Source organism: Etheostoma spectabile, unplaced genomic scaffold (assembly GCF_008692095.1).
Source record: "Etheostoma spectabile isolate EspeVRDwgs_2016 unplaced genomic scaffold, UIUC_Espe_1.0 scaffold00009462, whole genome shotgun sequence".
Taxonomy (NCBI): Eukaryota; Metazoa; Chordata; class Actinopteri; order Perciformes; family Percidae; genus Etheostoma; species Etheostoma spectabile.
In genome coordinates, this window is record NW_022603702.1 from 7,426 (window position 1) to 35,090 (window position 27,665).

At 38.4% G+C, this 27,665-nt stretch overlaps 1 protein-coding gene across 1 annotated transcript; it reads right to left on the minus strand.

Annotated features, from left to right (window-relative positions):
* Positions 1 to 2,889: 2,889 nt before the first annotated feature.
* trhr2 (thyrotropin releasing hormone receptor 2) lies at positions 2,890 to 20,277 on the minus strand. Its single transcript, XM_032508825.1, has 4 exons — positions 19,609 to 20,277; positions 7,786 to 7,918; positions 7,164 to 7,315; positions 2,890 to 3,037 (listed from the first exon to the last, which is right to left on the minus strand). The coding sequence occupies exons 1-4, from the start codon at positions 19,989 to 19,991 to the stop codon at positions 2,890 to 2,892; spliced, it is 816 nt and encodes a 271-aa protein (XP_032364716.1). The 5' UTR covers positions 19,992 to 20,277.
* Positions 20,278 to 27,665: the final 7,388 nt, after the last annotated feature.

Below are 27,665 nucleotides of genomic sequence, written 5' to 3' on the forward strand. Positions count from 1 at the left end.
CAAGGTGGCGTTGTCTAAGTGGGAATTATTAACTTTGGCTAAGCCCTCCATTGGGCCTGGTTACATTATATTACGTAACACAAAACAGTCAAAGTCAAAGCTGTGAACCTTCCCCTGCTGCTGTGCAAAATGTTGTCAAATAATTAAAAAAAAGCTTCAGTCAATCTAGGTTGTGTCAAAGTTTGTCCCCCCATTGAGTACTTTGTTATGCTTGTAGTAATCTATTGGCTGTAACAACTATATTGGTCGGTTTTTGTTAGGGAGATAAACGTTATTGACGTAATGTTACAGGTACCTTGGTAATAGGCATATGATTTGCTTTTTTAAAAGTATTAACATAATAAGTTACAAGTGGTAAAAGTTAGAGGCAGACGCACACAGTTGCGATGTTCCTGTATGCTCTCCGCTCAAGCTCCAGGAAAGTGAAGAAAAGTTTGTTTGGTATATCTAGCAATCATGTAATGTTGGAAGCAGGAAAAAACGTGTACTGGAGTCAAAGCCAGTAAATACAAATATAAGAATACTAATTATTGCTTCTGTAGAATAAGAATCCTTATATGTCAGTCTTGGTTCATTTGGACAGACTTCTGGATACAGCTGGTAACAGCAATCTATTTTTAATTCATTTAATAATAAGCTGTTAACATAATAATTGTTATGATTTTATGATTCATGTTTTAATGTTAAACATACATGTGGCACCGTGAATCCTTTTACTGTATCTGTGAATGCCCATAGAGACTACTTTATCTATATGACAGAGAGCCCATCATTCATGTTTTTGTTTTTCACTAATACGGTGATTTATATTTGCTAATAATATGTTGGATTTAATCTTTTTTTTTTAACTTTCAAAAAATGTACAATAAGATGCTGGCCCCCCTGCAGTAACTTTACGGGGTCCCGGACACCTTGAAAATCTCTGGTTAACAATAATTTGCAAACCTGCTTATGACTCCATAAAAAGTTAGACTGAAACAATAAACTAACAAGATTTGCTAAAAAGTCTAATCTGCCTTAACGCGTCAGTGCATCAGATCATTTTTCAGATCATTGAATGTTTGCATCATGTCATTGCACATCCTTCAAATAAAGTGATACCAAATCTTAATTAATTAATAAAACTTAATTCAATAGGTTATGGGGTTATCAGACAGATAATACTGTAGGAACACAACACTCTCACCATAATAGTGGGATCCATGATAAATGGCAAATGCATGTTGATTGCATATTTAATATATATTTTTTTAAATATATTTATGCCTTAGAGAATGCAGCAGTGTTTTTAATCTGTACAAACAATTCAATTAAATTCACAATTTTAAAAAGTAAGTCATTACTTTATTGTAGTTGCATCCCACTGCCTTTCTGATTTCCATGCTCAAGTTACAAAAAGTAGCGGGACACAGGGCCCCCAATTCCACATTCAGATAGGGGTTCAGCTGCTGTTAGACAATCAAAGAAACAGTTCATTTGAAGCATACTGTGGTGCTGGGGGACCAGTAGAAAGGCTTAAGACCTGCCTTTGTCTTCTTGTAAATGTACTAATCTTACTGTAGGAGGATCAAGGCCTTATATGGATTCAGTCATAACCTACCTGGGTTATTTTAAAATAAAATAGGGAAATTTAAAATTGTATTATTATCATATAAATGTAGGTATAATTTATATTTCATTTGACCATGACACCAATGTTGTTATTGTTTTCACCCTCTGTCTGTAGGAAGTAGAACAATGGGCCCCTCTAACTTTGCCCCTTTAGTCCCTTTGGCATTGCGACTGGTGTTATTGGATTCCCACTGACTGCATCAACCGTCAGACGATGCGGCGAAGATTAGGGGTGGGAATCACCAGAGGCACCACGATACCATATTATCACAATACTTGGGTCACAATACAATATTATTGCAATTTTAAACATATTGCAATATTTTGAGATACATTGCAATTTATAACCTTTTTTCCAACTTCATTATTTTGTCCCCAAAGGAAAACATTGTCAACATCTGTTTGTTCATCTCACATGGATTTTATTGCTGTAAAATGTGACTGTCAAGATGACAAAATCCCTCATTTTCCACAACGTTGTATGGACGCAGGTCTTTGCACGTGAAGCAGGCAATGGTTTGAGTTATTTTCTTCGCTCACTCTGAATTTGGAGGTAGCTTTGTCAAGCTAAGTGTGTCCTGTGTTGGTTGGTTTTTCGGCGTAGCTGGTTTAGCATTAGCTTTACCGTTCTCGGCTAACGCTAACTCTGGATGGTGGCGTGAGATGACCCCTTGTGTTGGTGGTATTCCCTGAGTATTTTATTTGCATACGACACTCCTTGTATCCAGTTTTCCCCTTCTTGTTAAATATTTGAAAAAGTTCCAAACACTTGATTTAAACGCAGACAGTACATTTCTGATTTATTTCTCTGATGTTCATTTTATCTACATCCTCCTGCACGCTGACAGTCACCCCGCTGACCTCACCAGAAAACAAGCAGCGCCATCTGGTGGACTGAATAAGCGATTGATTTGATTGTTCTACTATCAAAAAGTTAAATTCTCATGTGCAATTTAACTAATAAAAGATTGATACTTGGCGTCTGTGTATCGATACAGTATTGCTATGGGAAATATTGCGATATTATGCGGTATCGATTTTTTCCTTGTAACAGCCAGGACATAGTGCCAACAAGAGGCCACTTTTTGAAACCAATGGACATCATCACCATGCTATTAAGAGGGAATCATGGCCTCTATATATCCAGCAGATCACACAGACAGCCAAAGATAAGACTGGGGTCAAATGTGACTACTGCTATCACACAGCATTAACTTTATATATAAGAAAGGATGTAACAGGAAAAGGAGAGCCCAGATGGGGTAAATGGGAAATAGGTTAAATGTGGGATGTGGCAGAAACCTGTTTCCTAGAGGAGAGCACACTCTTTTGCCGGCCCTGGTGAATCCCCTTCCCCACTTCAGAGGCTTCCCGGCAGCTCCGACGCAGTGTGGTGGTACTGGTGTCAGGATGGTTGGGCAGAGGGCTGGGGGGGGACAAGCAGCATGTTAGATGTGTTGGTTGGTTTAGTTTCTTGATTAAATCAGGTGTTAGGATGTGGTTTGATCTATTATGTGCTGTAGGTAGGGCTGCACAATTAATCAAATTTTAATCGCGATCACAATTTTGACTTCCCACGATCAAATATGCGTGATCGAGCGATTGTTTTTTTTAAAGCATCATTTCATAGAATGCTCCGGGTTTTTTGCAAAGCCAATCTACCGCTCCGTAAACCCGTCTGATCATGTGCCAGTCAGAGTTGTTCCCTGCACCCTGTGCAGCTTAGTTTCTAGATGGAGACAGTCACAGAGGACAGAGGGACGGGAGGAAAACATAGCAGTCGGTTATACGTCGGTCTTAAGGTTTACCAGTTTACCAGTAAACGCAACATTTTGTTCCGTCTGTTGTTTTTCAGACAACAGCAGTGACCAGTGCTAGTCGGTGCTAGTAGCGTCTGTAAACTGTTAGCTCCTCTCGGACGCACTGGTGCTAATGTCCTCACATCCGCTTTAATGTTGTTTATATGAATATGGTTTAATTTTGCGTTACATGACCCATTTCGTCTGTAAAGACGTTCCTGTGTTGGATCTCTCCTCTACTCTCTCTCCTGTGTTTCCGCAGGTAATTCTGCTATCGCGGCGGCCACGGCGAAGAACACAGAAGAAGTTATTGAATGAACTAACTTCAGTTGGTAGAGTAATAGCGTGAGACACGGAGCTGCTGGACCTGGGCCAGAGATGTGACCCATTGCGAGAATATCATAGTTCATAAAAATGCAGCGCAGTGACGACATTTCATACACAGCACGTGTGAATCCGCCATTCGACCCGTGCTGGACCCGTTCATAATGATCAGCCGTCTCTCTGTGAGTAGCGTCCATCACACTCCCTCTCGCAGTTATAAATAGCCTACGTGACGATTGAAAAATGAAAATTTGTTTTGGTTAAAATCAACAAATGATCGTGAGAATAATCGCGATCAAACTTTTGATCAAAATAATCGTGATTATCATTTTGGCCATAATCGTGCAGCCCTAGCTGTAGGGTTAATTTATAATAACAGAAAATCTAAAAAGTTGTTTAAAAAAGAGGCAAAAATAGGCCCCAAACAAAACATTGACACAATATCATATTATAAAGTTGTTGGAAAGCAAGTACGTATTTATACCTTTAGGAGACAGATTACAACTATCAGTTATTTTACAGTTTATATTTGGCTGCCTGAGTAATGTCAGTCCAAAATTTAATTTTCTTTTCAGCTCTGTTTTGGTCTCCACTGATTCCTGAGTAGAAATTCTTGGTTATGCTAACTTTGTTTGTCTGCTGTATGGTGTTCAGAGGGTTTATCACCCCTACCAGTTGGCTGTGCCTGAAAAACCTTCCAGTTCCCTGTTGAGTTAGGGTTTTTGCTGTGTGCTCATGATTGAAAATAAATGTTAACAATGCAGTGTGCCAGAAATGCAATTTTCTACAGTTCCAACTCTGATATTTTATCAGAATCTTTTCCAGAATTGCGTGATGTTGCAATCACGCACATTTACACAAATTCAACCAACCAATCACCGTGACTTTGGTGCGACTCGCAATTTTGACCAATCCCCGCAACCTTTTCGCAACTTTGACCAATACCAAGTTTCCTGTGACTTCAACCAATCCCAGCAGTCCCACGTGCCAGACTCTGTCTCAGTATGTGACTCTGAAAGCCAGTGACCAAGCGGCAGTGAGAACGGGTTGACATCACACGCACGTCGCCATATTCATTAACCTTGTTTAACGACATGTGTGTGACTAAAATTTCACATTTACCAACAGAACGTAAAGCGAAAGAGCATGCAAAACATGTCAGACCGTCCTGCCAACCTGTATACATTTTATTGTCAATGTACGCTGGAATGATTTTTCACTCTGAAGTTGCTGAAGTGGCCGCTTCAATCCTGTCGGCTCTCTGCAGTGGGCGGGGCTGCTTAGTTTCCCCCGTGACTGCCGCACGCACACACACAAGCACACACGGATGCAGGAAAAACCGAAGATGAGACATATAGGATGACCTAAATGGAGGAAAACTACGCTCATTATTGTAATAAGTTATAAGTAAGTTATAAGTTAAAGTCCAATAAGTTCTTTATTAAACGGTATGAATGTGTGTCTCAGGCCAGGATAGGAAATTAAGCCACTGACACATGTGTTCAACTTTGATTCATTGAACATTTGCAGCATCCTGAGCCTTTTTGGTAAGGATACTAGGAAAACTAAGCATAGAGTAGTTTTATTCTCCCCAAAACAAGTTTATTTTTTATTTTTAAAGAACTATACAAAAAACAAAAAGCAACTTTGAAACTTTTATCGCAATTATTTTACAAAAGCTCCTGCAACAGCAGGCTTTTTGGGCCGCAATAATCTTTAAAAAAAGTCTGCAAAATCCTGGCGGCACTGTATGATTATAGGGTCTTTGTTTCTGAATGACATATCTGCCTTGTTTAAAAGTGCTCTCCATTTTGCGCATTCAGTTTCTTGTTTTTGTTCACAAGAAGTGTGGTTGATTCAGTTTGGAACCAGTTTGAAGTTACATTCAGGTTATCAGGCCCATATTTGCTAAACCATTGTATTTCCCAGTGTTTGATCGCAGATCACTGACCTAGTTTTAGTGTTAGCCTGGCGGCTTCACCCCCCTTCTCTCTCCTTCTGTCCCATCAGTGTCTCATTTGTATTTGTCCTGTTTCCTACATATTTTATGTTTTGAGGGACATAACTTGCACTATTGTTGGGATTTGACAATGTGAAAGGCAATAGCAAGTTGCTTTTTCACATCTGTTTGCATTTAGAACATTTTTTATAATGGGTGATCTTACATTTTTACTTTGGAACTGTTGTGATTCTGAATGCATCTCACAAGTGCACCAGCACCCTAGCCCTACTTGAGAAGAGAAATGTTGACATTGCATTATTACAGGAGATGCATTTGCTACTGACGAATGCCAGACACTTAGTCAACACATTCTATTATGCAATTGCATACTCCTCAGCAAACTCCAAAACTAAAGCAGTGGCTTAAAGTTTTGTCCTCATGCTCAGACAGTGCAGGCAGAATTGTGATCGGTGTAGAAAAAATTAGCTCTTGGAAAATGGCCCTCGTGTTAGCCTAGGAACCTAATGTTTTTGATGGCCGTTTCTATGGTACGCTTACTAATCAAATGCTGGAGTTAACATTTTGCTCGTTTGTTGTCGGTGTGAGCAATCCTGAAAGTGGAGTGTCAAGGATATAGTCTACTTCAAGGCTAATGTTGGAACATCCCTCTAGCGAACAGAACCTTTAACAACAAGAGAAGAGTGGTTAATAATAGGCTCAGTTTAAGCATATTCAAATATAATTTGAAGAAAATAATGAATGAAATTTAAATGGTATTATAGTTTTCTTTTTTTAGATTGATAATTAATGTATTTGAGTTGCCGTGGCTCAAGGCCTTTGAGCTGCCCTCCCAATTCTGGCTCCTGAAAGGTGACCAAGTTTCCCTTTTCCAGGCAAGGTGCAGCGTCTTATTTTTTGCAGTTTCACTTTGGGTCTGCGAATTGCTCTTAGTCTGACACATACTTGGGACCACTTTTCCTTCGGAGACCCTACCAGGAACTCTTGCCTCTGACAATATACCCCTCAGGGACACATGGACATGCAAACCACTTCCCCACGTTAAGGTGGCTGTTCAGAGATTTCCTGACTTTTAGTCCCTATTCCCTAGTATTGTTCAATTACCAACTCTATGTGTTCCATAATGCAGTTTAAAAGTATTTAATTTGACTTCCTGCCAGGTAGATAGATACCCATCTTTCTTGAACTCCATGCCTCCGGTTTGTAATGCAAGCAATCTTTTAAATCATTAAAAAATTTAGGATCCAAAGCCAAGCTGAGTTTTAAGAAAAATGACATCATCAGGGTTATTCTCTCCGACTTGACAAAGCTCCTCCAGAGTCACTTCAGACATTATACAACTCTTTTCACAGGCTGAGTAGTACTCCACATGGTGATAACACGGATACATTACATATGTAAAATTGGTGGAGTAAACCTTTTTGATGAAGTAACTCATTTATCATGGCTTTGAAGACCTTTTACAGTACCTGATATAGAGGATCCGTGCTATCAAGCCATACAGCACAATGGCGAGGAGCAGTGGGATGACGTAGAAAATGGCAAAGTCAATGAGGTAGATGGGTAGGTAGAGCTCTCGTTTCACTTTGTAGCCACACTGCACATGTCCATCCTGGCTGACCTGAATGTCATACAGTTATCATGGAGACATTGAAAAACTCTGGGTTGAGTTGCACATAATTATCTTTCACATGTAAACACAATAGTACTACTTTTTATGTGGTTAAAAGACTCCTGAGAAAGGAACAAGCATTTCCTGGATAAAAGTATATTGTTTTTGCCCCAAGGTCAACTCTGCTCTCTAGCTTGAAAGCGCTGTGTTTTATGATGACACCAGGTTGTACTATTTCATTTTGAAATTATTTTCCATTATATGTTGAAGTTCATAAAAAAGTGTTTTGCCGTGGCTGGCCGGGTTGCGCTATGGTATTGAAAGGCGGATTTAATTCTTGCATGTTTTGTTTCACTGTGCATAATCGAAAAACGTCCCCCCATACGCTTTTTCCACAAACCACACGGTGATTGTTACTCTGCTGAGATCCTCAGCAAGTTAAACCAATAACAAAACAAAATGCAGCATATTTATCTAACCTGAATGTCCACCAGGAAAAACCACAGTATGCAATAGACACAGGTGAAGATCCAAACAACCGCAATGATCCGCTTGGCCCGGGACACTGTGCACACTGTCTGAGCCTTCATTGGATGGCAGATAGCTAGGTACCTGGATGTAAAGAGGAAATGGTAGGTTTAAACACAACCACGGCAAGGCAAGTTTACTATGTAACATATATATTTCTTTCAAAGACACAGCTTAAGCCATTTCATATAAAAACAGTATAAAAGACTCAGGTAGGAAGACTAAGTGTATAAAATTAATAAATAAAATAATGCTACAGGTTTTTTTATCGCTTTGGTACTATTATTGCAACTACTGTGTGTGGTCAAATTTGACAGTACATATCTCCAAACTCATCACACATATAATTAATTAATTCAAAACTTGCCTCTGTGCCTTTATTTGGATTGTACACAACTTTCAGCAAACAGCCAGTGATTCAAAATATGTTTTTTGGTGAATTGTCATAAGAACATGCAGTTTAACCTTCAAAACAGATATATTTTTAGTTTTTGTCCTTTTAACTACCAGCAAATCCAGTTACAAACAATGCAAGATACATGTTTCAAATGGCTAATAGAAGTGCTGAAAGTAATATGCTGCAGTAGTGTAAAAGATAGATTACAGTTTTCACAAGGTAGGTAATACTCTTACATGAGCCAACATTCACAGAATCTATCATTTATATCATATCTCTCCTATGTGTAATCAAGTTGTGATAAGAGAAGACATCCTCTACAACCATTTGGCCAAATTTGTTTTTACATTATTTTTCAGATATACATACTTGTAACATAGGTATCCTCTTTACTGTAAAATCCAATGTACGTAATTAGAGTAAATTCTATGAAATGAATTACTGCAGTTAAAACCCAGCATAGCATTACAGTAATTTGAGTCAAGCCTGTCTTGAGCTTTTGGCTATAGATTTTTATTTGTCATGGCGTTGTAAAAAAATGTGAATCCATGCATGATATTGGACAACACTAACATCTCTGTTGGTGCCCATGCCCTCCTCTATGACTTCCTATTTAATATAGCTGACAAACCAATTTAAAATATATAGGTTTTACAAACAGTTCAATGAATAGCATTCAATATTATTTCGATTAAACGTTGGTGAAATTTAGTCATGCAAATCAGAAAAGAAGCATATCAAAAGTATTGTGAGCATTGCATTTTGAAAGACAATTACATCATATAAAGGTATTTTCTTTTTGACACAGTGGGTATGGGTGGTGAAAAAGTTACTATGTAAATCTGTATGTTGTACTTAGTCAATTGAACATGTTATTACATATTTGAAAAGAAAACAGCCAATTTGATGATCTGCTTGAAGAGTTGTGAGGTTTTGCTACCTACATTCAATAATAGTACGATAGCAATACAAAAACTGTAATTATAAAAGACAGCCAGAAAGGCGGAAGTAAAAGTCTAATTTTAGTGCAAATAAAACATAGATGTGTGTGGGATTTCAATTAAAAGGCAGTCATGAAGACAAAAGTCTTTAGTTGGTTTTTAAGTAGTTACAGTTTGTGCAAATTTTTCTTCTTCTCCTGAGTTCATCTGGCAGATTGTTCCAACAGTTGTGGTATAATAACTTAAAGCAGCTTCACCATGTTTGTTCTGACTGGTCTAAATGACCTAAGAGGGGGTTTAAATGGAAGGCGTAGGTCAGGAAAAAAAAAAAAAAAAAAAAAATATATATATTATATATATATATATATATAGAGCACCTAAGCCATTAAATAACAAAAGGTCATTACAGTAGTCTGAACTAGTTGAGATGAAACCATAATGTAATTCTTGCAGATCTTGTTTGGGCACGTATACTCAAAGTTTCTCTATATTTGTAAGGCAATAATAGGGTAATTTTGTTATTGACTTAAAATTGCTCTTAATTGAATCTTGATCTGTGATCTTTTCATTTCAAAGAAATTGAGTCAATTATCTCAGTTTTGTCTTTATTTAATAGAAAACAAATATAGCTCACTGAAACTTTCTGTGAAGAAAATGTCATCTCTAATAAGTCTCTAAAGATACATCCAACAGCAAGACATGGGTGTCAAAATGACATTTTATTGAACAATTTGAAATGGGTATTTCAAGAGGGCAACCTCTCAGAGCTGAAGTTGCTAAAAATGATAAAAGGTGAAAGTAGGAGTGTGAAAGTCAAATATAAAAATAATTTAAAAAGAACACGGCAATAATAATTTGGGTTCTGCATGCAACGGTGAAGAAGTACTCAGATCCTTTACTTAATTTAAAGTAATACAGTTGCGCTCAAAAGTTTTCATACCCTTTAACCATGAGTAAAGAAAACATGAGTGAGCAGGCAAAACACAAGTATTTTATCTGTTATGGGATTCCCATTGAACTGTAGGTCAAAACAAAATGACACAATCATAAAACAAAACATGGCAACAAAGAAAAAAATGAACCAACCACTGTTCAAAAGTCTCCATACCCTTAGTTCTTAATACTGTGTGAATGTATGTTGCCACCTTTAGCATCAATGACAGCGTGCAGTCTTTTCTAATAATTGTCTATGAGGCCCCGAGTTCCTGCAGGTGGTATAGCAGCCCATTCATCTTGGCTAAATGCCTCCAGTTCATGCAAAGTCTTTGGTCGTCTTGCATGAACCGCATGTTTGAGATCTTCCCAGAGTGGCTCGATGACATTAAGGTCAGGAGACTGTGAGGGCCACTCCAGAACCTTCACCTTGTTCTGCTGAACCACTGGAGGGTCAACTTGGCCTTGTGCTAGCGGTCATTGTCGTGCTGGAAAGTCCAAGAGCGTCCCATGTGCAGCTGCTGTGCAGAAGAATGCAAATTGTCTGCCAGTACTTTCTGATAACATGCTGCATTCATCTTGCCTTCAATCTTCGCAAGATTCCCTGTGCCTTTAGAGCTCACCCCCCCAAAAAAACAAAAAAAAACATCAGTGAGCAGCCACCGTGCTTCACGTGGGGATGTTATTCTGTTGACCCCTCTCCAAACATATCGCGCATGGTTGTGACCATAAAGCTCTATTTTGGTCTTGTCCCTCCAAATTCCAGAGTGCCAGAAGATGTGAAGGGCATCAAGGTGTTTTTGGCCATATTGTAACCAGGCTTTTTTGTGATATTGACGCAGTAAAGGCTTCTTTCTGGCAACTCGACTCTGCAGCTCATTTTTGTTCAAATAGCGTCGTTTTGTGCTCCTTGCAACAACCGCACCATCTTTTTCCAGAGCAGCCTGTATTTCCCTTGACGTTACCTGTGGGTTGTTCTTTGCATCCCCAACAATTCTTCTTGCAGTTTTGGCTGAAATCTTTCTCTGTCTACCTGACCTTGGCTTGGCATTGAGAGATCCAAGAATTTTTGAACAGTACTGACTGGCATTTGCAAGGCTTTTGATATCTTTTTATATCCTTTTCCATCTTTATAAAGTTCCAATAACTTGTTATGCAGGTCTTTTGACAGGTTTTTTTCTGCTCCCCATGGCTTAATATCTAGCCTGCTTAGTGCATCCACATGAGAGCTCACAAACTCATGTACTATTTATACACACACTAATTGTAATTTACAAAGCCACAGGTGTGGGAAATAACCTTTAATTGCCATTGTCACCTGTGTGTGTCACTTTGTGTGCCCGTAACAAGGCCAAACATTCAAGGGTATGTAAACTTTTGATCAGGCAATTTGGGTTATTTCTGTTATAAATATTGTTTAAAAGCAGTCAAAGAACAATGTAAAAATATATGTCTTAATATGATAGCTATGCTTTAATGAAAGAGTTATTTTGAATGATGAGTTATATTTTCAAAATTTATGCCAAAATTTATGCAAACTCGTAAGTACAACTGTACCACACTGTAAAATACTCTGTTACAAGGGAGAGTCCTGCATTGAAAATGTAACTGAAGTAAAAGTGTGTAAGTATCATCAGGAAAAGTACTCAATGCTGAAAAATCCTCCCATTTAGGAAAATGGAAACTGTCAAAACCAACCTGTTCTCACTCCAACCTCATTAAATATGGATGTTTGGACAGAGGCTGTCAGCGTGTGATGCGACGAAAAAGGCGCCCTTCAGAGTGTGTGTAGAACATACCGGGGAGAGCAGCATCTAGATGGGGTTTAGCGAGTATGTAAGGGTGGAAAACCCAATTAAGGAGGTCACGGAAGCTGGGTCCGTGTACGTGTTGCTAGCTTGTTTTTTTGTTTGAACCACTAAACGGAATAAGGAGAAAACCACCATTTTTCGTTTGTCGTTTCAAACCAAAAACAAAGAAACTGTAAAAAAAGAGCCATTCTCCCGTTTTGGTTTCTGAATTCAAAAAACGAAAACGACTAAACCAAATTCAAATAACGGTCCATTTTTTGTTTTTTGAAATTCCTATTTTCATTTCTCCGTTTGAAGATCTACATTAAAAGAAAGACAGGTGGACCAAGTGACCCGGAAGTAATAGTAAATATAAAATCAGTTTTAAATCAAAATTACTGATACAGATGTATTTATTGTTGTTCATTTCATTTGGTTTTGATTTTATCTGCAGCCTAGTTATCATCATCATCATCATTCTCCCCCAGCATTGAGTTAAACCTGCATGCCCTTCTGTTTTAACCTGACTCTAACACTGCTGTCAGCTTCTTAGCAGCTCAGACAACAAACTTACATCAGAAATGTCCTAATGTAGGTAAGGTGCACTGCCCAAAATGCAGGGATGACAGTTTTCTTTTTTGAAGGACACCATAAGAAGTTAGGGGATCGTTTTTATTTTAGGAGGGTTGTTGTTTGGGGGGGGGGGCAACCTGTTGCGAGTATAGGTCCCGTCCACTGGACCGTTTGGGGAAGTGTTGACTTCCCTCATAAATTGCAAGCATTAAACCGTCATAAACACGCTCATGCCATCATAAGGTGACTTACAGCGGTTATAATCATGTTCTGAAGTAAAGAAAGACAGAAAGATTCAAGTCTAATCGAGTGTGTTTTCCTACCTGTCTCCTCGTGTCTTTAATCACAGCGGTGAAAGATCGCGAGAAACTTTTTTGCCTACATCGCCAACACTCCAAGGTATTAGAATATCCAAGCCTTGTAATCCATAATTATCTGGTCCCCTCACAATCTTGTAGTTTCTGGCCGAGTTTCGACGTAGAGAAATCTAGATTTCTTGGTTTTGATAGCTTGTATCTTTTCCCCTGGGCGCGCTATAAAGTCACTCCATACACCGATAGACTCTCTGGCTTCTGCAGATTCCACTGAACTTTGTTCCCAGCCAATAGCATCAGTCTATCTCGAGATATCCCTGAGCCAAGCCAATCAAATCCCACAGTCCCCATTGGGCCAACGTTGGAAAAATTGACAGTACATCCCACCAGTTAGAAGAAGCGGTCATAAAACTGGCACCTTCGTGTAGCCAATAAGAAGACAAGTTGATTGATACCAAACATAACCAGAAAATATTAACCCTGTGATGGCTCCAGCTGTGTCAAAGCAAAAATATGGCCTTCTTATGGCATTTTATCATTTCATCAAATTATGATTACTTATTCCTATAAATTTATGTATGTACTTCTTTCAGATATGTGTGTGAGTGATGTGGATGTGTTTTTGTATTTCAGAAGTTTTGTGTTTAGCACTTTTATGGCTTTTTTAGAAATAAGAAAAACGCACAGACATATCTGTAGAAATAAATTCATATAAAATCCATTTTATAAGTCATTTTTTTCTGGATTTGTTTCTGTTCTAAGTTGAGACGTGTGGCTAGGGTACTATTTTAGTATGTAGCCCATGTAATATGCTTACAGTAGTGTTTTTTAATCATTTTACAGATGATTTACTTGGACGGAAATAGAAATTCTGTGTTCTAATTTCTTTAGCTCTGTGTCAGTAAGGCCTAGTGTCACAATGCCACTAGAAACAACAAGTTGAGAGTGTTAACTTCCCAATGACCTCAGGGTCATCACAGAGGGCCAAAGTATGTGGGAACTGCAGCACTTTTTTGGGGGTAAAAATTTTGGCGAGAAAAGTATATACTTCCAAGTTCTTGTAAATTGAGTTATGTTCATCTGTTGCTGACCATCGTAGTAATGTTATTTTAGGTAAATACTAATTTATTAAATTGTATAATTTTTTTCTATTATGTTTACTTGCAGAATAGTTAAGTTTAGCTGAACACTCCCTTTGTTTTAAATCTGTTGTTATTTTATGCAAATAATTACTGAATCAATTTATTTTTATTAAAATGTTTAGATTATGTTCACTTGCTTTTTGTCTATTACACACACTAGAGCCACTCACCCCACTGGACTGTAGGCCTATATGTGAGACATGTTTTTAAATTTGTGAATGTTACAGTCAACTCCTAAAACAGTTCACGCAGTATAATAGCAAACATGGAAATCAGCCAATCCAACATTATGAGGAGAAAGAGCTTGTTTTGGTGAGTAGGCTGATGCCTTAACCAGCAAGGCTAATAAACGGGATTTGTGAAAGCACAGTTATAATGGAAAATGCTTAGCTTTCCAAAATTACAGAACATAAAACTTAATTTCTACATTATCTCCATATGACAGTAGCTTGCACACAGCAGGGATGGTGCGACACCTACTGGTCTGTGTTTATAATGTTTTGAACTGCCCTTTGATGGTGAATAATGGTGGAAACCACATTAAATATTAATTTAATTATATAATATAGCGCTAACTGTAACAACCCTGTATTACCAACTGTATTGAACCAAACAATGCGTTCATTAAACGTGGCTGGTGATGTGTACGTGGATAGGCATGATATTAAAGAACTGTAATAAACTACTGTTAACATATTTCTTTCGGTCCAGGTTCAACCTATTTATTGATTGATTTTATTTTTCTTCTAACGTTGCTCTGGTATAACGTTAGTGCTGCATATAATGCCCGTTCTAAAAGCTTGACTTTTATTTACATAAGCTATATTTACTATTACTTCCGGGTCAATTGGTCCACCTGTCTTTCTTTTAAAGTAGATCTTCAAAAAAAGAAATGAAAATAGGAATTTCAAAAAACCAAAAACAGACCATTATATGAATTTGGTTTAGTCGTTTTTTGTTTTTTGAATTCAGAAATCAAAATGGGAGAACACCTCTTTTTTTACCGTTTCTTTGTTTTTGGTTTGAAACAACAAACGAAAAATGGTGATTTTCTCGTTATTCCGTTTTGTGGTTCAAACGAAAAAACAAACTATCAACACGTACACGGACCCAGCTGCTTTCTTCTTTAATCTTCCCATTCTTCCCACGTGTCACACCCACAATAGTTTCCTAAACTCAACCGTCCCGTTTCCGCGAGTCAATGAAACTTAAGCCCACCCAAAAGCTTTTACTAATGATGTTTCAGAAAGACATAAAAACAATAGTTGTAATGCACTGGTTACATTCCCTTCAATTGTTGTTCACCTGCTGACAGACTCTTTTAAACACTCCAAAGCTCCAAAAGCCCAGGGCCTGACATTATGAGTAGCTGAGGAACTCCTCAAATGCAACGCTGGAAAATGACTTAAACTACCGTTCAAAAGTTTGGGGTCACATTGAAATGTCCTTATTTTTTAAGGAAAAGCACTGTACTTTTCAATGAAGATAACTTTGAACTAGTCTTAACTTTGAAGAAATACACTCTATACATTGCTAATGTGGTAAATGACTATTCTAGCTGCAAATGTCTGGTTTTTGATGCAATATCTCCATAGGTGTATAGAGGCCCATTTCCAGCAACTATCACTCCAGTGCTCTAATGGTCTAATGTGTTTGCTCATTGGCTCAGAAGGCTAATTGATGATTAGAAAACCCCTTTGCAATCATGTTCACACATCTGGAAACAGTTTAGGTCGTTACAGAAGCTACAAAACTGACCTTCCTTTGAGCAGATTGATTTTCTGGAGCATCACATTTGTGGGGTCAATTAAACGCTCAAAATGGCCAGAAAAAGAGAACTTTCATCTGAAACTCGACAGTCTATTCTTGTCCTTAGAAATGAAGGCTTGCGAGACATTGCTAAGAAATTGAAGATTTCCTACAACGGTGTGTACTACTCCCTTCAGAGGACAGCACAAACAGGCTCAAACTGTTGTGTGAAAAAGAAGTGGGAGGCCGCGTTGCACAACTGAGCAAGAAGATAAGTACATTAGAGTCTCTAGTTTGAGAAACAGACGCCTCACAGGTCCCCAACTGGCATCTTCATTAAATAGTACCCGCAAAACACAGTGTCAACATCGACAGTGAAGAGGCGGCTGCGGGATTCTGGGCTTCAGGGCAGAGTGGCAAGAAAAAGCCATATCTGAGACTGGCAATAAAGAAAAAGATTAAGATGGGCAAAAGAACATAGACATTGGACAGAGGAAGACTGGAAAAAAAGTGTTGTGGACGGATGAATCCAAGTTTGAGGTGTTTGGATCACAAAGAAGAACGTTTGTGAGACGCAGAACAAATGAAAAGATGCTGGAAGAATGCTGACGCCATCTGTTAAGCATGGTGGAGGTAATATGATAGTCTGGGGGTGCTTTGGTGCTGGTAAGGTGGGAGATTTGTACAGGGTAAAAGGGATTCTGAATAAGGAAGGCTATCACTCCATTTTGCAACGCCATGCCATACCCAGTGGACAGCGCTTGATTGGAGCCAATTTCATCCCACAACAGGACAATGACCCTAAACACACCTCCAAATTGTGCAAGAACTATTTAAAGCAGAATCAGGCAGCTGGTATTCTATCGGTAATGGAGTGGCCAGCGAAGTCACCAGATCTGAACCCCATTGAGCTGTTGTGGGAGCAGCTTGACCGTATGGTACCAAGAAGTGCCCATCCAACTTGTGGGAGCTGCTTCTGGAAGCGTGGGGTGCAATTTCTCCAGATTATCTCAACAAATTAACAGCTGGAATGCCAAAGGTCTGCAATGCTGTAATTGCTGCAAATGGAGGATTCTTTGACGAAAGCAAAGTTTGATGTAAAAAAAAATCTTATTTCAAATACAAATCATTATTTCTAACCTTGTCAATGTCTTGACTCTATTTTCTATTCATTTCACAACGTATGGTGGTGAATAAGTGGGACTTTTCAGGAAAACACAAAATTGTTTGGGTGACCCCAAACTTTTGAACGGTAGTGTATGTAGAGTGACAACAGTAGAGAGTAGAAGGTATGGCTGGTGTATGGTTCAAAGAACACAGTACTATCATCCAGAAGAAGGTTTTTCAGGTTGGTATGGTTTGTGTCCTGTGTGTCACTTAAACGTTGACCATGGTCAATGTGCATGCAAGTTGTGCATGTATCAATTTTTTTTGGCAAATCAATCAATCAATCAATCTTTTGCCATCTTTTTCAATTTTGCCACATGAAATAGTACAATTTCAGTGACACTTTCTAATACCTTTTTAAGACCATTTTGAATGACATAAAACCCCTATCACAACATCAAAAGAAAAGTCAGATGTCAGAGTCCAGAACACATAGTCCTAAACAATTCCCCAATTTCCTCTTGGCATGATAGGAATGGTGTCTAGATTAGCGGAACTATATTAGGTGGTTATCTGTAGAATATTTGGACTAGTGACAAACAACTACAACAACACAGACTAAAATTATTTAGGACCTAGAACACAATACTATAGCAAATTTAGGACTTTTAAAGGGCTAAACAGTAGACTTTGGGATTTTAGACTTTTTTCCACTTTTTAAACCCCACAAAAACCCTAATTAATGTGATCAATGTCCATGTTTTTGTGGATGGTGAGACAAGTTCTTTAAAGGAGGCATTCCAGGTGAAGACCTTTGTTTTTGAGGTGACAAAGTTCAGGGGTAAACCAGGAATGTCCATTGTATTGGTAGAAATCGTAAAAGTATCTGAGGCACTCTGATAGTAAGTGGAAATTGTCTATTAACACATGGATAACCAATGTAGTTTGACTCAAATAGTCTAAAAGGAATGATGTGCAAAGTTTCTTTCTTTATATTCTGTAATGAATGAATGGCCAGCAATTACCTTATTGTTAATTAACAAACTGAGCGTTGTGATTAGTTTAATTTGTCATGGCACTTGCTTGTCCCCAAATATGTGTTCTCAAAGTTACTATTAAAATTTCTGATCTGGTTGTGTTTAATGTATTTGCAGCTATGAGTTGTCAAACTGCTAAGGATTTTTTTTTAATTTGCTTGTGTTAGCAGGACATCATTTTTGTGTGCTTTTAAAACCATTATGTATCACAACACTAAGTTGGCTAGGTTGAGGCCCAAACGTTACTTCGTTAACGTTAGGGAAACATTGTGGTTTAGGTTAAAACAATTTAATAAAGTCAGGGGATATCTGTCATCGTAGTTGCAATAATAAACACGTTTGAGGGAACCATCTAAGTCATGGTTAACCCTCTGAAGATGAAAGATGCACCAGCATATCCAAACAATGTTTGACAAAACTCCTGTCGAAAATCAATATTACAAAATTTAATTTTAGACACTCTTTTAATCATATATAACCTAAAACTTTAATAAACTCATTTCAACTCATTCAACAAAAAACTTAAGACAAAACAATTGAGTTAAGGTTCATCACAAGAGATTTGAGAATTTAAAAAAGCCAATACCAATGTTTAAGCTTTAGCTGCAAATTATCTCTTCACACATTGCTCTACAATAAAAGTGACTGTGACTGACTATTTAAGAAGACCTGAAAATGCCTTTAGATCTCAGAGGGTTAAAAAAGTGTGACAACAAGAAGTCTCCCAGGTTTTATTGATCTATCTAGCCTGACCTCCTCGCTACGCAGACTTTGTTGCTCTACAACAATGTCACACTACTTCCTTTGCTTCTGTCATGCTCTCTACGGCTTGGTCACTGAAACATAGGCCCATGTTGTTATGGCGCAATTGCTGAAACAACTGTTGCTGTTCTTCTTAGGATGATAGTCTCCTGAGGTCACAGATGGAGGTAAATTTAACGGATAAGTCAAAAAACAATTATTATAGACAAGAATGCAAAACCATTGGCTTGCATCATATTACATCACTTAAACCCAACAAAAGTTTTCCTTGTAGATGTAGAGCTTATGTGAATGTTAAATACCTATCCTTTGTAACTTATGCAAATTTAAAGCAAAGCATTCTCCAGTAAAAGTAAAAGGAATACCATTAACAACTCAAAACTATGGTGGCCCACCCAGGCAATCTCGCCAGAACAGTCCCAAAACACTTCCAATTAAGAGAAACATGGTGCAAATACAGAAACAACGCAACGCAACCCCCCCCCAAAATAAAAAACAGTATGCATGTGCAAGTTTCTCTTTTCTTAAGTCCAGTGCTGTCTCTCTGCTTTTATTTGGCTTCTACATTTATGGGGTTTGACTTTATAACTCCTATACATGAATGTTATTCTCTACATGTAGTTAATTTACTTTTTGCAATGATGTCTTTGCTGCTGCATCATATAGTATACAGCCATAATAAATTTGTTGACCTCATATTGACCTATGCTAAAGGCGTATTAATGCCTGTTTGTCTACCACCCAGTTGCGTCTGACCAGAGTTTGTAATAGATTTCTTACTTGTGTGTTTGATATGTACTGTATTTTTCATGTTTGCTATCTAGCCCTAGTTTCAGGTAGGCCAACTTCAATTCAGACCAACTCTCCATTGACTGACCTTGTAGGCCTAATTTTAGGGCTGTCCACACCAAAAACAATAACAATAATGAAACGGATGTAGCAAAGGGCACATACATAATACAGTAATACAGCAGACATTGCAAAAGCTGTACTAAAAACAATTGTATTTGGTTGGTTGTCCATTCTCACCTCTCTACAGTGAAGGCAGTGATGGAGCAGGAGGACACGTTGATGCCCAGATACTGAAGGTAGGTGATCCCAAGACAGCCAGTGTGGCCAAAAATCCATGTGCCTGTCAGACTGTCCGACACATTGGGCAGCCCCGCCGCTATCAGCACCGTCAGGTCGGCTATGGCCAGGCTGACTAGGTAACAGTTGGTGGGTGTTCTCATGTGGCGTGTGGTGAGGACCACAATGACCACCATGATGTTCCCCACGATCCCCACACTACACACCAGCATGACCAGGAACACTGACACCGTCTTGTACTCCAACGACTCAGAGACAGCATCACTGGGACTTAGAGAGATATTGGTTGGGGTGTCAATTTTGGAGCTCACATTGTCCGCCATATTTGCTAGTGGCTGGCTAATGTTTTTAAATTTCCGGTTATTTACTTTTGATTAAAGTGATGATGAGCATTAACTCCCACGTATAGCCAGTCCAGTTACAAGCATATGACGATGACTCTTGTGAAGCTTTAGCATCACAGTTTTGATTGGGTTATCACTACAGAACTGCTGTGAATTTGCTTGTTATAAGTTTTTGATCACTGAGAAGGGGAAATAAGCACTGTTTTCTTGTTTTTGATATTTCCTTCTGTCATTCCCTTTACGTCTCTTCTGTATCTTCCTTTAAATTAATGATGAGGCGTGAAAAAGAATACGTTGCAAATGATCCAGAGACTCCCAAACACCGTCACCTGGAAATAGAAGATGAGTTCAATTACTTGGACAGACAGGGAATTAAATTGACTATAACCTTTGGATTAAATTTGGACTTGCATGTGTCAATGTCAAACACACATTAACACATCTACAGAATGCATCTCAGTGACTCTGTCAGGTATCTCCAATTCTGGCAGAATCCGTTGGTAAATGCTGCTTGGAATAAAAAGTGCCCCAAAAACAAATGTTTGTTAAAACAAAAGGTGGAAAATCAAAGAGCAAAGCATGCTGGTGGTTTTAAATGGCAATGAGATGCTGTAATTACAGACAATGTGTAAGGAAAAGAAGAACAGTAAAGCACTTTTCAATTCTCTGATCTCCAGATTCTAAACCTTCTAGTGTACAAAGTTGATATTTTGTCCTAAGGGTGGGAGTAAAGCTCATTGTGTGTCCAAAGGTTCCAAACTCTGGTGAGTTTGAATGTGCTTCATAACCATCTGACATTGCATTTTATATTTCCTGTTTGGCTAGATTGAGGTGCGTAAGTAATGGTCAGCAGGTCACAGGGAAAATTGGTAGGATTCATTTTCTCTGATCAAAGACATTTTAAATAATTGTTATCATATAATGTAACTCTTGCCATTATATGGTGTACCTCAACTTTGAGTCATTATTTTGTACTTGAGCTGGTGATGACACAATAATCTGTTCATTTCTGTTGACGGCATTTGAGTAGAGTAAAAAAGACATCAACACAATATTGCATTTTTTAGATTGTTCTGTATGTCCGAATCTTTTAAGTGAAAAATTTGTTTTTTATCATTTATCAGAAAGATTTTTCTTAATAGCGACAAAGGTGTTAAGTAACATTTCGCTTTCTCATTGCTGTCTGTCAATTATGAAAACATTTAATTGTCTATCACCACCTTTTATATTACGTTACCATATCCACAACAACTGTCATGGCAATGTGGCCTGTTGTGAATTCCTCATGCTAAATAGACTGTGTAGTTACAGTTACGTTAGTTATGGCTACGTTCATTATGTACGTTACTTACGTCAGAAATCGCCGCAACGCTTTGTGTTGGCAGTATTCAATTTAGTCATACTGTTCTCAAGGCACTCAGAGAGTCCATTAGGATCATAGCATAATATTTTGATAAAATACACATACCTGAGGGTTGTTTCTCCCCTCATAATGCTCTTATAATGCCTCCTAGTGCATTTCTGCTAAAGTTACAGACACATTCCTAAAATGCTGTAAAACAAGAATACTTTGTCATTAAAGCTAATTCTTTAACTATAATACTTGAACAGATTTTGAGGTTACCAGAGGACAAAGTGTGTAGAATCCTGAGGTTTGTTTTGAGGTTTAATACTTAACCACTGTGCAGCGCTGTCAAACTCTACAAGTCATTGTTTGCTCTTTCACCCATCTCCCAGCCCAGTCTCTCTCACACACACACACACACACACACACACACACACACACACACACACACACACACACCTTGTGTGGAAATAAAAGAAATAAAAAAGAACAAAAAAAAACAAAAAACAAAAAAATCACACACACACACACACACACACACACACTGGACCTCCCCTCCTGAGGGCTGCCTCTAATAAATTGAGGTGGGGAGGAAATGAAAAGTAATTTAGTTGCACTATGCTGCCATCAATCAAACTGCATCCACTCTTCATTCTGTTACACATTCACATCCACAACCCAGTAGAGCTGGTGTTATGCACATTTCTTACTTTCCATCATGTTTGACTGAGTGAGGTGCCTCAGTTTGAGGACTTCCTGCTGTACTGCAGTTTACATACACAGATGCAAAGCATCTTTTCTACATGAGAAATGAAAAAAGGGCAAGGGACAACATCAATTTAAGGTTAGGTTAGTAACTATTTCCAGTATACACTGTTTGCAATGGTCTTCACACCCCGGCAGCAATATTTTACTTATTTGCTCAGATAGAGGAGCAAAAAGATCCTTCTGTTATGGTTTGGTTTTTTTTCTTTGGGTTCTTTTGCTCCTTTTTATTTTATTTTTTATCACTGTCAGACACCACCTACCAAGAGCATGGGTCTCACCAAGGTTTCTTCATAAAAGGAGTTTTTCCTCGCAATTGTTGCCCTCAATGCGTGCTCTTGGGGGAATTACTGTAATTGACTTGTAAATTATAGAATGTGGTCTAGACCTACTCTATCTGTAAAATATCCTGAGATAACTCTTTGTTATGAGATCTCTCTCCTCTCTGTGGGCCAGTCAGTCAAAGACCAAGGATGTAAATGGCCAGTGTTAGGAAAGACACACAAGATGGCCAATCATGTTATCTCTATTTTCTTTAGGGGCTGGTCAATAAATGGTTATCGATTGTAGTGGCGCCTATTTAGCCCACACAAATGGACCGGCCCACTGGGAGATTTCACGGTAATCCCGATGGCCAATCCATGCCTAAACTCAACTACCATGGTCCCTGTGAGGGCCATCATCTGGTGTTGCCTGTACCCGCTTCATAGTCACCTGTTGGAAGCTAAAAAACTGCTGCCGGTAGCTAGTGTCCAGGAGCTCTGTAGGGGCTAAACACAACCAGCAACTGCTGCTCAGATTTTATCATTCTATGCATATAGACTGTTTGTGTTACAGCTCTTTACTTACTTTAAAATACTTCTATTTTAGATATCTAATTAAAGGTGCCATATGTATTATATTTACTCTACTAAATCCAAAAATGATATTAAGGTAACATGCCAAGCTGAAATACTTTGTTTTCTGACAATGCTAAAGCCAGTATTTTCTCCTTTTAAATTTCTGTTCCATGACAGAATTTCTGTTGTCAACTGCCCATCCTGAGAGCCCAGCCGGATTTCCAGATAGTCTGTAAAAACGCAAACCCAGTTACCGTTACCGGAGGGCCAGGCAAACAGGCTATGGCTATTTACAATGTGCAACAATACCCTGTTAAACTGACAAGCAGTGAGCACTTTTAAATCAAGAAAGGGGGGCTGTAAATGGCTAAAGAGGACTATGATTTTGCGCTGTTTTTAGCAGTAGTTACTAGGGGTGATCCGAGTATCCGGCTGAAATGAGTATCCGGTACGGATAAAGCACTTTTGCCGAGTACAAGTATTATACGAGTAATATGAGTCAATATCTGTGCTCGGATTGAATACAACTCCTCAACTGGCCGCGCAGCGTTCTGTGATAATCGTCGCCTACAAACACGCTCGGATTAATCACACTAACACACAGAACATGGAGAAATGCGCTCCCTCTCTCTCTCGCTCTCTCTCTCTCGCTCGCTCCCGCTCCCGCAGGCAGGCAGTCAGTCGGGTCTGCGGATCTGTTCCGCTAACGTTTAGGGTTTCTTCAGCTTCAGGTTTGTTTTTAACTTCGGTTTGTAGTCCTTACATAGTAACCAGTAGATTTCTGGTGAACGTGGGTTTCAGACATCCTGCTTGGTTCAAATGCAACTCCCGTTGCGTCTCTGCCATCGGAGATTTTTTTTTTTTTTACTGTCAGCTGCCCCCCGCCCCCTCTCTCTCTGTGTCTCTCTCTTACACACACACACACACACACACACACACACACACACACACAGTGTGGAAATAATAAAAATAAAAAAGAATCCCCCCAAAAAAATCACACTGATCATAAAGAAATAAAAAGTTAAAAAAAGAAAGTTATACTGAGTGGGAAAACTCTTGTTCATTACATTTTACTTCATAATTGCATCGCATGTGTTGTATTCATTGTTGCAAAACGTTCTATATATAGTTTGTTTGTTACCATGACAACACCATTGATCTGAAGCTTGATGCTGTCATGTAAATAGTTTTCAAATCAGCAATAAATATAACAATTTTTGATCAACTCATATCAATTGCATGCTTAAATAACATACCAGTTAAAGCCCCGCACATTTCAAGAGAACCCAACCCACTTCCGGGTTAAATCTGACCACTTCCGGTTTAGGCCCCGCCCAGTCCGAGTACGGATCCGGATACAGATAATTCATGTGGTAAACAGATAGAGATACAGATACAGATAATGCTGTACTCGCTCATCCCTAGTAGTTACAGTAATTTTAAGCAGATGAAATGTGTCTGTCAGTGGGGTAGAGAGGATGGCGAGGTAATTGTGTTTTTCTAGCAACTGTTGCCCTAATTTTACCTCCCTAAACTATGAGTCTGGGGAGGAGAGGGTGTGGGAGATGACTTTGTCCAGTATTTTTAAATTTGGACTGGATTACCTATTTTAAACACTAGCTGTCAATATACCATTTTGGACCTTTGATCCTAATGAGCATTGATCAATTTGGGGGGGTGGGGGGGGTACATTTTGTCCCATTGTTCACCACACTCATAAAGTTTTTTTTAGTATGATTGTTTTGACCATGGTTAATAGCAATGGGCTAACCCATGAATACATTCACCAGTAATGTTAGCTGTATAGCTAGACGACTAATCTAATCAGCCCTGGGACCTGTAGTTAATGTTAGCCCTCAGCCAGCTAGCCGCCAGCCACTATCATTACAGCAATCCAAACCCGGTCAGCACTTAACTCCAGTGCTGGGTACTAACAACACTAATGGCAGTTTATTGGCTGTAGTGGAGATAGACCATGTCAGACCCCGGGAACCCGAGTCAGAACATGGGTTAACATGTGGTCCGGAACATTGCGTTTCTGTTAATGTGTCGAAACTCTCCTCCCTGACAAATTTCTCAACCGTTTTTGAATAGCTGTCTTTATGACAAAAAGTGGTTCATGCATTAAAATGACGATTACAAAAAGTTATTGGGATATAATTCTGGGCAGCTGGGAAATCTTCTGCTGCACATCAATGGTCATGGGACACAGTGCTGAAGACCCAGGTAATTATATGCGCAGAAGTCAAACTGTTTTCGCTTCATGCGCTACTGAGCAACTTTAATAGGAATGCACATTGTGTCCAGTTCTCTTTATAATTCTATGGATTCATCAGACTTTACATTTTACATACACTGCTACATGTAGCTACATGTTCTAAAGTCCCTTTTTATTATTTTTTTTCTTAGTCCGATTCAACCTTCTGTTTAACTGTGTTAAAGCCCAAGTTGTTCATGCCGGCACAGTATAGCCATGCTGACATTGAACTGTGTGTTGGGTCTGCCAGGATCTACCCAAAAACGTCTATCAACTGCACAGTGGTCATTAGTAAACAATGGTGTGGCATTAGATGTAACAGAAAGACCCCTAAATTTAAGAGACTAAAACACCTCGAAGCTGCTTGGGAAATGTATTTGATTGAAAAGCTTACCTTTTGAGAGTTCCAAGAAATATTTACAATGGAAAGATGATGGATAGTTTACATGAAAGATATCAAACAAATGACTTGACTGTTAAATATGAAAAGAGTGCAATGAGAATGGAAACGGTATTTTTGATTTATAAGTTCCCACTGACTGCATATATGATAAACAATCCATATATTTGTTCTGTTATGTTGTATTATATACTACTGTCACATTTCAATGTTCCTGGATCTGAAATGATCTGAAAAAAACAACGAATCATGAAAATTTCAAAAAAAGGTAATTCCTTTCTTTTTTTCCTTTCTTTCTGTATTACGTTTGTTACACTGTAAATGAATATATGGTTGTCAGCATGTCATGGTTGGAGCCGTAGCTCCAACCATGGACAGCAACAGGAATATAGACACATATAAAACTGCTTGCAAACTTGTAATTATATTCTTACTTATTCTTACATAACAAAATAAAATAATTTACCTTTTGAGGGTTTTCTTCATGTCAGATTAATCCATAATCTTCTTAAAACCTGTATCTCTCATCACAAAGTGTGTCGTATCAGTCACTGGTTATAGCCAAGTCGGCAGCAAAGACACGCTGTTGTCTACATACTGTACAATACAGTGCTCTGCTACTACTAACTGCGCTCTGTCACACTCACACAGACAGCATGAGGGTAAGAGGACTTGTGCTTTCAAAATAAAAGTGGATTTTGGAATGAGTCAGTCACGTTTTCAGAATAAATCTGTGTTGGGCTGACTTTAATACTGATCAATAACTTTATACTGTAAATCCCAAGAAACAACACAATATTACAATATTTTTTGTATAGATGCAGTTTTGCCTCAAGCTCATCTTTGGTCCAAAAAATGTAAACTAGTTAATTTGACTTTGCTCCTTTGTCACTGTATGATTAAACATTCATTGGCCTTGCTTTGCCAGACCATATGCTGCGGAGAGGAAGAGGGTCTGGCTATACCACACAGCATTCTGGCATGGGAGAAAACATACTCTGGTTCATTGACATTTCTTTAAACCAATCACAATCGTCATGAGAACGCTAAACTCCAAACTGAACCGCTGTAAAATAGTCGTTCAACAGAAAACACAGATTGGACAAATAGTCTAGCTAGCTGTCTGGATTTACCCTGCAGAGATCTGAGGACCAGGTAACCATAGTCCATATTTAAAAAAACAAAACAAAACATGATGACAAACTAGACCGAAAACACATAAACTGTTGGTAATGTTGAGACATTTGTCCATGATTAGTCTATTTATCCTGACAGACACAGACATTTACAGAGACATTTAACATGCCTTTCCAATAATCTTACATGCAGTTTATTGATGTCATGTCCAGATCATACTGCAGATTATTAATGTCACGTCCAGATTATACTGCAGTTTGTTAATGTCATATCAGATCACACTGCAGATTATTAATGTCACGTCCAGATCATACTGCAGATTATTAATGTCACGTCCAGAACACACTGCAGTTTGTTAATGTTATGTAAGATCATACTGCAGATTCTTAATGTCACATCCAGATCATACTGCAGTGTTTGCGCACGCTCAAGATGTTTTCTGGGATTTCTGTTCCCTCAAGTTGCATAGACTCAAATTGTAGTTTAGCAGAGACTATCCCATAAAAGTTTTACTCATAGTTTCATAGCTTAACCAAGTCAATTCACACCAGTACTGAACTTTAGTCCAAATGTTGAGGTAATGGTACTTTACCTGAGTCTTTTCTTTTCATACTACTTCCTACTTTGCCTCCACTACATTTTGGAGAGAAATATTGTACGTTTTACTCTACTACATTCATCTGACAGCTTTAGTTACTAATCACTTTAGTTACTAGTTACTTTAGTTACTCCACTACATTCATCTTACAGCTTTAGTTACTATTTACCTTACACATTAAGATTCCTGCACACAAACACATGTGGTTTATAAAATCTGATGTTTTATGATAAATTAAACTAGGCAACAGTAACGGCCTACAATTCCAGCTGAGATGATTAGGTCATTAAACACACACACAATTGGTTGTAT